General features: G+C 63.0%; 2 protein-coding genes across 12 annotated transcripts in view; one reads left to right on the forward strand and one right to left on the reverse strand.

Moving 5' to 3' along the window:
• Positions 1 to 4,058, forward strand: part of SREBF2 (sterol regulatory element binding transcription factor 2) — a 74,009-nt gene extending 69,951 nt beyond the window's left edge. For 4 of the 10 annotated variants that reach the window (XR_010156030.1, XR_010156033.1, XM_016939288.3 and 1 more), the window contains 2 exons: positions 1,629 to 1,740; positions 2,203 to 4,058. Coding sequence is in view for 2 of the 10 variants with exons in the window: in XM_016939288.3 (XP_016794777.3) it covers positions 1,629 to 1,740; positions 2,203 to 2,423 (333 nt within the window). In the remaining 8 variants the exon portion in view is untranslated. Of the gene's footprint in view, positions 1 to 309; positions 1,499 to 1,628; positions 1,741 to 2,202 lie in introns of all 10 variants that reach the window. The other 6 variants (XR_010156031.1, XR_010156028.1, XR_010156032.1 and 3 more) reach the window with 4 other exon arrangements.
• A 2,330-nt stretch (positions 4,059 to 6,388) lies between these two features.
• Positions 6,389 to 11,963, reverse strand: SHISA8 (shisa family member 8). Of its 2 annotated transcripts, none has more exons than XM_016939291.4 (4): positions 11,027 to 11,963; positions 8,076 to 8,209; positions 7,268 to 7,699; positions 6,389 to 7,007 (listed from the first exon to the last, which is right to left on the reverse strand). In XM_016939291.4, exons 1-4 carry the CDS (start codon positions 11,554 to 11,556, stop codon positions 6,625 to 6,627), a joined length of 1,479 nt encoding a protein of 492 aa, XP_016794780.2. In that variant the 5' UTR covers positions 11,557 to 11,963; the 3' UTR covers positions 6,389 to 6,624. The 2 variants fall into 2 exon arrangements, with proteins under 2 accessions (XP_016794780.2, XP_016794781.2); XM_016939292.3 differs by having other exon boundaries at positions 7,268 to 7,579; positions 11,027 to 11,697.
• Positions 11,964 to 12,333: the final 370 nt, after the last annotated feature.

Here is a 12,333-nt window from a genome sequence, read left to right on the forward strand (position 1 = left end):
TGTGGTTGTGGAGTTGGCCCTCTGAGGTCAGCCTGGTGACCTGTCGAGCACCTGCTTGGCTCGTGCCCAACACTGGGCTAGGCGCCATGTGTCCCTGTGTTCAGCACACATTGGTTGAGTGCCTGCTGTATGCCTGGCCCTGGAGCTCAGCAGGGAGCAGGCCACACTTTGCTGCCACAGACAGGGGCCAGCAGGGAGCTGTGCCTCCCCAGGCACATGCTGGGTGGGAGGGCTCTGAGGGCAATGGTGGCAAATCAGAGCTCCTGGCCTGGTCCCGAGCTCCACTTTGACTTTCATTCTTTTTCACAGTAGCTAGAGGCTTCGGTTCTGCTGCTGGGTAACATCCCCTTGGCAGTGGCCACATGATCTGAACTAAGTCACGGAGGAAAGTTCTATGACTGGGCTTGCCAGGTTCCAGCTATTTCCTTTTTTGTTTATTTGTATTGCTATATAATGTATTCAACATATTTGTACCTGTATTTTTTTCTAAAAATTTGAGTGAGATGACTCAAGTGTCATTGAGGGGGCACGGGCTGGGCTGGAAGAAGGCCTCAGAGCGAGGCTGCTGCCGTGAAGCCTGGGATTCAGCCCCCACACCCATCACCCTGAGGTGCTGCGGGGCCCACACAGGGTTGCACTGTGGCCACTGTGTGCAGCAAGCCAAGACAGACACAACAGACAGTATCATCGGAGAGCCATTCCTTACTGTGGAGAAGAGGGCATGTACCCCAGGCCTGGAGCGGCACCCCTGCCTCCTGGAGCCCACTCTGGTCAGCTCTCTGGTCTGCTCACAGCATGGCTGGCATCAGTGGCCTTTTTTTCATAATAGATGGGGTCTTGCTGTGTGGCCCAGGCTGGTCTCAGACCCCTAGCCTCAAGCTGTCCTCCTGCCTCGGCCTCCCAAAGTGCTGGGATTACAGGTGTGAGCCACCTCGCCTGGTCCAAAGGCCTCCTCTTAAATACCATTTCCATTCTGCTACTCCCTGCTGAGAGCCCATCAGCGGCTCCCCATTGCCTACCAGGACCAGAATCCACTTGGCAGCACTGAAGACCCTCCCTGAAGACTGAGATATAAAAGCATCAAAAAGAGCTTGAGATTTTAAGAAATGACAGACCTCAGCCTTGCCCTTCACCCACCAGCGGCTCATACCTAAGCGCTGCAGACTTTACCCGCACACCTCTAGACTCTCTTCCTTTCTAAAGATACGGAAAGAGGATACCAAACCTCTCTGGTACCAGCCCAACTGTCCCTCCTCACCCCTCTGTCCCTGTCACACCTGTCCTTTTGTCAAACTGCAGGCAGCCTCCAGGGCCCTTGGGGCTTCACCCAGGGCACTTGTCTACCAGCCCCACGAGGTGCATCCAGGGCTTTCTTGTCACCAGTTGGGAAAAGCAGGCCTTTTGCCTCTCTCTCCTCTCATCCTGCTCCTGCCGTTCAGCCAGGTTTCCGGCCTGGCTCAGGGTCAGAGTACGGGACAACAGAGGTTGCTTTTCAGGGGTGAGCAAGGCAGGGTGGTGTGGGAAGGGATGTCATGAGGTGGCAGGCGAGATGGCTCACGGAGAGCTACCCTGGGCATAGATGGGTGGGGACCAGGGGTGTGATGGATGTCACCCCGGCACCTCCCCAGGTGTTCCTGCATGAAGCCACCGTGCGCCTGATGGCAGGAGCCAGCCCCACCCGCACCCACCAGCTGCTGGAACACAGCCTGCGGCGGCGCACCACGCAGAGCACCAAGCACGGTGAGTCCACCCCTCCCCAGCTCACAGGCTGGGCCGGGCCCTGCGCCCTAGGAAGAGAGAAGGAGAGGGGCCAGCCCAGCTCCCACATCTGGCATTGGTGCCCAGCATACCTCTCGCCTCTCTGAGAATGAAAGAAGCCCGAGGCCGCCCTTGGTGGGTTGCGGGGGTTGGGGTGGTCATGGGTCATGCTGTGATCAGGGAAGGAGGGGTGGGGTGGCGTCCCAGCACAGGTGCAGGCATAGAAGCAGAAGCTCGAGCCAGGTCATGTGGGCCCATCTCAGCCCCACCACGGGCTGGCCGTGAGAGGCTGGACAAGTTCACTTCTTTTCCGTGGACTGGGTGGGGCAGCAGACCCCACCTCCCAGGATGGATGTGAGCGTTCAGTGAATGAGTCCAGGTAACGCCAAGGAACAGCACCAACTTCATGGTAGATTCTCGGTTGTGACACACATCTTCCCACAGGAGAGGTGGATGCCTGGCCCGGCCAGCGAGAGCGGGCCACCGCCATCCTGCTGGCCTGCCGCCACCTGCCCCTCTCCTTCCTCTCCTCCCCGGGCCAGCGGGCAGTGCTGCTGGCCGAAGCTGCCCGCACCCTGGAGAAGGTGGGCGACCGGCGCTCCTGCAACGACTGCCAGCAGATGATTGTTAAGCTGGGTGGTGGCACTGCCATTGCCGCCTCCTGACCACCAGGCTCAGCCCACCCCTCCACCTCTCTCTCGATTTCTCTCTCTCCCCCTCAGCATCTTCCCGCTGAGAGTGGTGGGGAGGAGCCTTGTCTTCTTAGCTGTCACCTGCCGAGGCTTCTGGGCCACTCAGGCCAGTGCACCCCTGGGCAGAGCCCCTTAAAGCTGCTGTCACTAGATGCCCAGGTCCAGGGCCTGGTGGGCATGAGAGGAAAGGTGGCAGGGCAGAAACTGGGCAGCCCTGACTTGATAGCAGCAGGGGGAGCTCCCAAGCTGCCAAGCCCCTGCCTCCAGCCTTCCTGAGTTTCTCTCTCCTGAACCCTACTCTCTCCTTTTTGCTTCCTCAGTTTTTATCAGGCTTTCTCTGGGGGACAGCAGTCTCTGAGCACCAGGGAGCAGTTGCCCTCAGGCCTGTGCCCAGCATGCCCTCCCCTTTTTATACGAATGTTTTCTACTAGTGTGCTTGGGTTTGCCATGATGCGAGGCTGAGTTGCTGTAGTGTCTTGATTCTCTCCCTGGGTCTGCGTTCCCTCCCCTGGGCCTGACTGAGCCTGCTCATTGTTTTTCCCTTTATTACACAGGACAGCCAGGGGAGGAGGGGGGCCCAGCCCTGGGAGGCTGGTGGGAGGCAGGGGGCAGGCCTGCAGATGCATGAAATAATGTTGGCATTATTTTTTAATTTTTTAAAAAATAAATGGTATCTTTTTAATTGTCCTGTTCCTTCCCACTCCCCGCCTCCTAGGATGTTAGCCCAAGCTCAGGGTAGGCCCAGGGGGCTGGGAAAAATGAAGCCACCCATTGGGACTGGGGACCAGGGGCCTTCAGCATGGCTTCTAGGTTCCCTCCTCCCCCTACCCCTCTCCTACCTCCACAGTACAGACTGTCCCCAACTTAACAGTGGTTCAACTTAAACCATGTTTCAACTTTACAATTGGTCTGTTGGGGTATTAAATGAATTTGTGACTTAGGATATTTTCATTTATGATGGGTTTATCAGGAAGTAACCCCATGGTAAGTTGAGGCATATCTGTATATATTTAAACCTAATTAATTCTTGAGCTGAAAATAAACCAGGATGGCAGGGACCAACCCCTAATCCCTCCCCAGCGGCAAGCCCATCTTTTCAGAGTGGGCAGAGGGTTGCTTGTGGTGGGCACTAGGAATGAGGTCCCCTGCCTCGATGCAGGTCCTAGGAGAAAAAGTCCTACTTTTCTGGGTCCCCAGGTGCAGCACCTCCCAGAGACTGTTTCTCCCATGGCCTCCTGAGTGATGGGCCCTGCCTCCCTGTGCCTCATCCTCAGGCTGGTTGGAGCAGAGGGTGGGCAGGAGCCCCAGCACAGACTGGGGGGTGCTCACAGCAGGGCCACCTTGATGCAGGCTGGAATGTTATCCCTGGGGTGTGCTTGGACCCCACCTGCTTTCTTTCTCTCCTGCCCCTCCCCTACTCTCACTGTAATTTATGGACCCTGTCCGCCTGCGTGTTGTATGTCCTGTGCCTTTTCTCACTATTGTTTGGGTGTGGGAGGGGGTGGTTTTTCACTGAAAAGGGGGATACACCTATAGCTTTCTTGATGTTCAATCAGTCACTGTGTCCCAGACATAGGTTATTCAATAAACACAGATTGGTACCACCCAGCACGAGGTGTGTGAGGGTCTGTAGTGCGACTGCTGTGGTGCCCAGCCAAGGGGCTGCATGACTTGGCAGGCAATGGGCCAGGGACTGAGGGCAGCCCCCCAACTGCTGAGAGGGCCCCTGGCTTCAGTCTAATGGATCTCCCTTGTCCACCTTCCTTCCGGTGCTTGGCGCAACCTCCAGCCTGGGATAAAAGGGCTGTGGGTGGCGCTTTGGGGGTCAGAGGTCACTGTATCCAGGTTCCAGCTTGTTCCCTGGATGTAATGCGGGCTGGCTGACAGATTTGGGGTGCTGACCCTCTCCCCCACTGGGTAAACTGCTCCTTAGTTTCTCCCTCCCTGAAGGCAGTGATCCTCTGAGCCGGGAGGCTCACTGGCCCACAAGTCAGATCCAAGTCCAGGTCCTGTGCTTCCCAGCTGGGTCACCTTGGGTGGGACCTGGCCTCAGTCTCCACTTCCACGTGTGCAAAATTGGGAAGCTAAGCTCAGCCATGAACTGCAGCTCCAAAGGCTTGTGTGCCAGGACTGAGTGATGGGATGCAAGTTTACAGCGAGTGCCTTGTGTGGCTGGTGAGGCCAGGCTTGGCGTAAGACACACCAGGGGACAGGACCACAGACTGGGATGGGAGTGCTGGGCCTCGTCGCAAGAGGAGTCAGGATGAGACTGAGCATGTGGCTGAATCCCTCAGCTATGAGCCACATCCTTCTCTGAAGGGTAATCACAGCAGGCTACCCTGAGACCAGAGCAGCCCGGTGAGGCCCAATTGCAGCTGGTCCCGTGCACAGCTCCATCATTTTCAGGGATGGCCACTGCCCACAGCCTCAGCCTGGCTCCACTGGGATGGAGATCCAGGGCCCTTGGAACTGAGAATGAGCAGGGGGAATTGCCCACTCTTGGCACAGCCCAGCCACAGGCTGCGTCATGCGTTGGGGGGCAGGGGGTGGGAGGTGGGGTGAGAAGGAACCAGATTCCTTTGTGAGTCTGTGTAGGCTCCATGCCTCAGCCCCCACCCTCCTCCAGCTCTGCACAGCTGTGGGACAGGGGCAGGACCGTGGGCCCAGAGCTCTGTCCTGGTGCTTCTAGGCCTTGGTTTCCTTAACAGCCTAAAGGGACAGGGAGGTGGACCCTTTGTGGCAGGAGCGGAGACCGGGCCTGGTGGGTTCTGGGGCCTCAGGGCAGCCCAACCAGCAGAAGGAAAGCTCCAGACTGTTTATATATACCCTGGGAACAGGGACCCCTCCCTACCAACCCTCAGAACCCTCCCTCCCAGCCAAACTGCCTGTTGAGCCATTCTAGCCAATTCGGGAGAGTCCTAACCTGGGAGTCTGCTGGGTGACCTTGGGCAAGCTACTTAGGTTTCAAAACCCAAATTTCCTCCTCTGTAAAGACACACCCCCTTGAGGCGCTTGTGGATTTCCTGAGAAAGGCCAACAAATGGTGGCCATTGTTCTCAAAACAGTACACCACACTTCAGGTACTCAGGAGGGAAACAGACCCACCTGGGTGGCTTTGCTGAGGTCACACACCTCAACCAGCCACAGCCCTGGCCCCTAGCCTCCCCAGATCACACACCTCAACCAGCCACAGCCCTAGCCCCTAGCCTCCCCAGATCACACACCTCAACCAGCCACAGCCCTGGCCCCTAGCCTCCCCAGATCACACACCTCAACCAGCCACAGCCCTGGCCCCTAGCCTCCCCAGATCACACACCTCAACCAGCCACAGCCCTGGCCCCTAGCCTCCCCAGTGTTACCTGGCGGAGAGGAACTCTGTGGAAGATGCACGCAGACTGCTAGCAGTGCTCTGGGCCACAGCCAGGTGCGGGAAGCCCTCCCGGAGGGACACTGCCAGGGACCCTGCTCCAGCTTTTCCCCCATTTCCTTCAGAGAAGCTCCTGGGAGGAGGCGCCCCCATCCGGAGCACCAGATGTCCACACGGCCCACACCCATTAAGGGGGGTAGCCCGGGGCCAATCTGGCCAAGCGACCTGCAGGCCAGGGGCTGGCCCACAGCCAGTGGTCAGTGAGCATCAACCAGGTTCAGCCAACTCAAGCTGCAGAGTGGCGGCTGGAGGGGGCTCACCTTCAGTACAGGGCATGGACCCCCCACTGGGCCTTGGACCCAACAGCCCTCTCTCCTGTGCCCGGGCCTTTCTATGGCTGAAGTCTAACTGTTCCCTCTCTCCCAGGGCTCCCACGGGGGTGGGCATTAACCCTGACATTCAACCCTGGCCCCCCTCTCCAGCCACCTCCCCCTGGCTCTGGCCGGTGCACTGGAACAGTCCTCCAACCTTGCACTCGCCGTGCCCTCTGCCTGCACTGCCATCTGTCCAGTCAGTGACCAATGGTGCCTCACAGCCACGCTGGGGCTTCTTTATTCTCAGGGGCAGGAACCACATAAAAGGGCTTATTTACAAGATGAACCCGCGGTCTGCAGGCTCCAAGACACCACTGCCGTTGAGGCAGACAGAAGAGCTGGCCTTACGGCAGGCGCTCCTCTCCCTGTGGCCTGAGGCTCCGACGGGCAGACAGGACCCCAGCCCATGCCTCGAGGGCACCGCGGCCCCGCTTCACACGGTGACCTCGGTCTTGCTGTTGGTCCTTAGGTACCGGGACCCGCGGCCCGCGCTGCCGTAAAGGCCGGGGGGCTGCGGGTTGAAGGTCTCAGGCATCTTCACACTGAACTGGCGCCGGGCCGCGTGCCCGGGTCGCCGGGGTACCTGGAAGGCCCGAGCCGTCGGGTGGCTGAGCGGGGCGGGCCGGGCCGGGCGACTGGAGGTCCAGGCGGCATAGGGGCCCAGCGCGGCAGGGGGCGCGTAGACCGGCGGGGCCCAGGGGCAGGCGTCCAGCGGCGCAGGCAAGTCCGGGGATGGTCGCGGAGCCCGCGCCGGGGGTTGCCGCGGGGACGGCTCGAGGGCGGGGAAACGCTGGCAGAAGTCCCGCGGGGCGGCCTCTGCGGGGACAGGGCAGGGAAGAGTGACGCCGCGCCGAGCACCCAAGCTCAGGACTGGACAAGGGGTCCCGGCCGGGGACTGGGACGGGGACCGGGCCGGGGCGGGCCGGGGGCGGGGCCCGCTGGGGCGAGGGAGCCGATTGGCCGAGCGGCGGGCGCGCGGAACTGGGAATTTGGCGCTTGGAGCTGCGGCCCCGCGCTTCGCAGTCCGGGAGCTCGTGCGCCCACGTGCCCTGACGCTGCCTGCACCCGCCACTCACCTGCGGCCTTGAGCGCAGCGGCCTTGAACGTGGCGTACTTGGCATAGTCTGGCTGCAGCGTCAGGCTGCCGCCGCCCTGCAGCCGCGGGCCGCGCGGGGGCCCCGGGGCGGCCGACCCCCGGGGCGCGTTGTTGAGGCGCTTCTTGTCTGGAGCGAGGAGTGAGACGCGGCTCGGTCCGATGCCCCGGGTCACTCCGCCCTCGCTGTCACCTCTCCGTAGTCCTCTACCCGAGGCCGTTCGGTGAGAACCTGGGGGACCGTTCTCCGGGCGAGGCTGCGAGCCAAGCCTGTCTTCGCGGCAGCCTCCAGCGCCTGGAACAGGGCCTGGCTCCGAGTCACGCGCAGCGGCGGCAGCAGCCAGCCCGGGGGGTGCCACCCTCATGAACGGCTCGCCCGGAGGCGACGCTCGAGCCAGGCGTGGAGTCCTGGGACCTGCTCCCGCCGAGACGGGGGATGTCTGAGGAACAGAACCCAGACGGGGCGTGGGGGCTGCCAAGCCTGCCTGCCTCTCGAGAGACCCAGGGGGAGGCTCCGGAGCCCGAGCCTCAGATCACAGCCCGGGCCAGCAAATCCTGCAACTGGAACCTTCCTCACACATCACAGCCCCCCAGACTCGAGGCCGCAGGACCCGTGGGGGGTCCCTTTCCACCCTGGCGAGCTGGCTGGCCGGTCGGGCCCCTCAACCGCAGAGGCCGCGGCTCATTTCCACCGGGGAAGCCTCTACGCCCCAGCCGAGGGACCGCCTCTCGGCCTCTCACGCCCCTCCGCGTGCTCCGCCGCCGCTCAGCCCCGCCCGCCACCGACTCACCTGCGCTGTTGTGGGGGGAGCCCCGGGGGAGGCCATCCCCCATCTGCACCTGGACACAGCTACCCAGGGGTGGGCCCAGGGTGGGAGGCAATGGCTCCTGGGGGCCCGGCTGCTTCAGAAGCTCTGTCAGCGCCCTGCGGGGACAGCAGTCAGGGGTGGCCCTCTGTCTCCCACCTCATCAAAAGCCAGCCCCGGCCACCACCGTCTCACCGTGTGGCCCTGGGCAGTTCTTTCGGCCTCTCCAGGCCGTCCTCTCCGGTGCTCGAAATCACGCACGAGTTTCCCCTCCCAGGCAGTATCTGCCAGCCTCACCTGTGGCCCCAAGACAGCTGCTTCCCAGAGCAGGTCAGGAAACTCTAATGAGGCTCCCCTTCCCTCCCCTCCCCTCCCCTCCCTGGAGCCCACTCTCAGGGACCTTCCCCAGGTGAGCCTCCCCTCCCAATGCGAGCTTTCTCTGCTTTCCTGCCTCTTCTCCCAAAAAACTGCTACTCATTCTTCAGACCCCATCAGCGGCCTCCTCCAGGAATCCTTTTTTTTTTTATTTTTTTATTTTTTGAAGCAGAGTCTCACTCTGTTGCCCAGGCTGGAGTGCAATGGCGCAATCTTGGCTCACTGCAACCTCCACCTCCCCGGTTCAAGTGATTCTCCAGCCTCAGCTTCCCTAGTAGCTGGGATTATAAGGTGCCTGCCACCACACCTGGCTAATTTTTGTATTTTTAGTAGAGACGGGGTTTCACCATGTTGGCCAGGCTGGTCTCCAACTCCGCCGGTCTCGGCCTCCCAAAGTGCTGAGATTACAGGTGTGAGCCACTGCGCCCGGACCAGGATGCCTTATTTACCTGCCTGCCTAACTGCCCCTGCAGCCGCAGCTTCTGCTGGGACCTGGGATAAAGCTGCCATCACGGGCATGAAGGACAGATGGGTGACGGAATGGGGATGCTGGGAGACCCCCTGGTGGCAGCCCAGGACCCACAGGCTGTGTGACCTTGGACAGCCACCTCCTTGGACCCAACACCCAGCCCCCACCCAGCTGTGATGTGACAGTGTCTGCAGCCCAGCTGCCTTCAGAACCCGGAACCCATGATTTTCTCCCACTCAGCCTGACCCTCCTTCTGGGGCTAGAGCCTCAAATGGCTGATTCATGAAGGTCATTCAGGAGGCAGGACACCAGGGATGGCCGAGGTTTGGCTTCAGGTTTGGTGGCAGGGTCTGAAACCATCCTAGTAACTGCCTGGGCTGACCTTCCTGCCCTTCCCCTTCCCCAGCGGCTCACCTCTGTGGCCTCATCTCTGGGCAAGCACCTCAAGCTCCTGTCTCCCTGACAGCTGAGTAACCACCACGCCTCTGGGCCTTTGCACAAACTCTTTCCAGATGCCCCGCCCAAGCCCTCTGAGAAGCCTTCCCTGGCCTTCAACCCCAACACAGCAGAATGAAGGGTGAGACTCGAGGGGAGGACAGGGACTCAGGACACACCCACACACGAGCCTACATCCCAGTCCAGGTCTCCCCAGCAGAGAAAAGGGAGTCGGGGCCATGGGAGCCTGAAGCCCAGAAAGGAGAAGGGACTGGCCTACACCACACAGCACAGCAAGGGTGGGCGTGGCTTTCCTGCGGCATCACCAAACCTGCTGCCCCATCCCCAGCAGGTGCGGGGAGTTCAGGATGAACATGTCAGCTGGGCTGCTGTAGCCACCCCTCACCATCGCAGCCCTAAGTTCCTTTTTCCCCGCCCCTGTCAAAGACATATCCAGGCCTCTTCCAAGCTACCCTCACCCATCATGGGGGACCCCCAAATTCGGGCAGCCCAGCCCCTACTCCTGCAGCATCCAGAAGCCAGGCCAGGAGGCTCCACCTCCTGAAGGCAGTGCAGAAGCTGAGGGTGGAGGCCAGGGTGCCAGCCTGGGCTTCCCTTAGAGCTCCCTGGGAGAAAGTGGGCTACGTGGTTTCGGGAGCGAGGGGTGCTGAAGTGCCAAGGAAGCCCTCACCCCCTGCCTCTGGGGCCCAGGAGGGGGAAGTGTCCACATCTGGCCTACCAGGGTATGAAGGCTTCTCTATGGTCACTTTTAAATACCAGCCTGTCACATTCGGTGTCAGCAGCCCACAGGCCCAAAGGGTGCTGGGACCGGGTGGATGAGGGCACAGGCCCCAGGGCATGGGGGTTGCTAGGGGCATGTGAGTGCCACGTGTGGCATGTGGGTGGGAGTTCCAGGGTCAGGACACATAGAGTCCTAGAGTCCTCGTTCCAACCGAGGAAGGGGACCTGGACCCTGTAGTGCCCACTTCACACCAAGCTCAGAATGCAACAAGCACCTGTCCTGGCCTCAGCAACACACGACTGTGTTCCAGAGTCCCCTTTCTACGCAGAGGGAGCCCTGACCTTCACCTGGGAGCTGTGGCATGGGGTGAGTGGGGGGAGGCCTTTGAAACCCAAGGAGGGAAGGGCAGCCTTGAGTCACAGCTGTGGGGGCAGGGGAGAGGCAGGAGGTGGAAGAGGGGAGGGAGGAGTGGGGAGAAGCAGGAGATGGGCACCCAGAGAACCAAGCGCCCCTTCCTTTCCCTGTGCCCAAGACGCCCGGTCACCTCCCTGGCCAGCGGCGCCCCTTACCCTGGACAGTGACCCGGTGCCCTCTGTCCAAGGCTACCTGTCCCCCTCCCAGCCCGCCCCCACCCCCCCGCCCCCCCGCCCCCCCGCCCCCCCGCCCTCCAGAGGAGACTCGAGCAGGGAAAGGCGGTGCGGCGCCCAGCACGGGCAGAAGGTCAAAGGGAGTCAGGGCGGTGTCAGGTGTCTCCCTGATGAAGTGTGAGGGGTGCGGCGGGGGGAGAAGGAGACAGGAAAACCCAGAGAAGAGGCCTGCTGGGAGAACCAGCGCTTCGAGAGCGGCGGGAAGGATCAGCGGGCAGGGAGAGCAGTCCGAGGAGCAGGCGGGGGTCCCTGGGCGGCGCGTGCTCACCTGGTCACGGTGCGCCGCGCGCGCGGGCTGTGCGCCCTCTCCAGTCCCAGGCGCGCCCCGATGCCGGCCAGCACCAGCAGCGCTGCGACGCCGCACACAGCGTAGACGGCCGTATGGCTGCGCTCGCGGCCGGGGTCCCGGGGCGCTGCGGTGTCGCGGGCGCGGGCGGGCGGCCGGCCTGTCTGGACCCAGGCCGGCGTGTCGTAGTTGGAACAGCGGCTCTGGTCGAGGCGCCGCGGCCCGTCGTGGCAGCAGAAGCGGTAGCCGCACGTGCCGCAGCAGAAGCTGTAGGCTCCCGAGCTGCAGTTGAAGGGCGGGTCCCACTGGCCCATCACGTCGTAGTAGCCGCGGCAGCGGTCGCCCCCCTCCGGGGCTGTCGTGCCGGGCGCCGCGGGACCCTGCGCCTCGGGGGCTCCTGCGCGGCCCGACGGCGGCCGCGCCAGCAGCAACGCGAGCGGAAGCGCGAGCGCGAGCCGGAGGCCGGGAGGACGGCGGCCGCCGAGCAGTCCCCGCGCCCCGGCCCGCGCCATCGGGCCCGCGCCTCCCGCTACTGCGCCCGGTGCATGGCCGGGCGCCGCGGCTCCCTCCGGCTCGGCTCCTCCGCTCCCGCAGGGATCGCGCTGGCTCCCGGCGCACGCCGCCTCGGCCGTCGGCCTCCTCTGGGGACCCCAGCCCCGAGTGGGCTGAGTCTGGAGCTCCGAGGCCGCACCTCCGGTGGGAGCGTCCTCCGCCCGGGCTCACCTCGGACCCGAGCTGCCCGGTCCGCGTCCTGGGATCTTCCCCGGGCCGGGCGGCGGGTCCCCGCCTGCGCGCGGCCCCCGGCTTCTCCCCGGCCCGGCAGGTGTGCGGGTCTTGGCCCTAGCGGAGGCCGCTCCGGGGCCGCGGGCCGCCCGACTCCGCTACCTTCCCGCCGCGCGCTCAGTACAGCCCGCGCTCTGGCTCCGGCTCCGGCTCCCGCTCGGGCTCGGCGCGGGCTCGGGCGGGCGGGGGAGGGAGGGAGGAGGGAGGGCGGAAGGGAGGCAGAGCCGGGGGAGGAGCGCGGCTGCCGCGAGGGGCGAGAGGGGGCAGCAGGCCCCGCGGAGCCGGGAGGCCCCACAGGGGACCCCCCCCCCCAACAAAGACTGCCCCGAAACATTCATCGGAACTGGGCGCTCGAAGGGGATCAGTTCTAGGGCCGGCGACTAGAGCGTCCCTGTCTTACAGGTGCGGGGACCTGTACCTTACAGGCGCGGAGGTCAAAGCAGCACGGAATTGCCCCGGGACGGGCAGGGCCACCCTCTCACCTCCTTCCCGTCCCCTCTGTCCGT

Source organism: Pan troglodytes, chromosome 23, assembly GCF_028858775.2.
Source record: "Pan troglodytes isolate AG18354 chromosome 23, NHGRI_mPanTro3-v2.0_pri, whole genome shotgun sequence".
NCBI classification, from domain to species: domain Eukaryota; kingdom Metazoa; phylum Chordata; class Mammalia; order Primates; family Hominidae; genus Pan; species Pan troglodytes.

Bases quoted from the DNA above. Each gene is read 5' to 3' on its own strand.
- SHISA8 (XM_016939291.4), bottom strand. From the start codon at position 11,556: ATGGCGCGGGCCGGGGCGCGGGGACTGCTCGGCGGCCGCCGTCCTCCC. The intron at 7,700-8,075 runs GTGAGTCGGTGG...CGGCGGGAGCAG, and splicing joins CTCCCCCCACAACAGCGCAG to GTCCCAGGACTCCACGCCTG. The intron at 7,008-7,267 runs GTGAGTGGCGGG...CTGTCCCCGCAG, and splicing joins CGCTGCGCTCAAGGCCGCAG to AGGCCGCCCCGCGGGACTTC.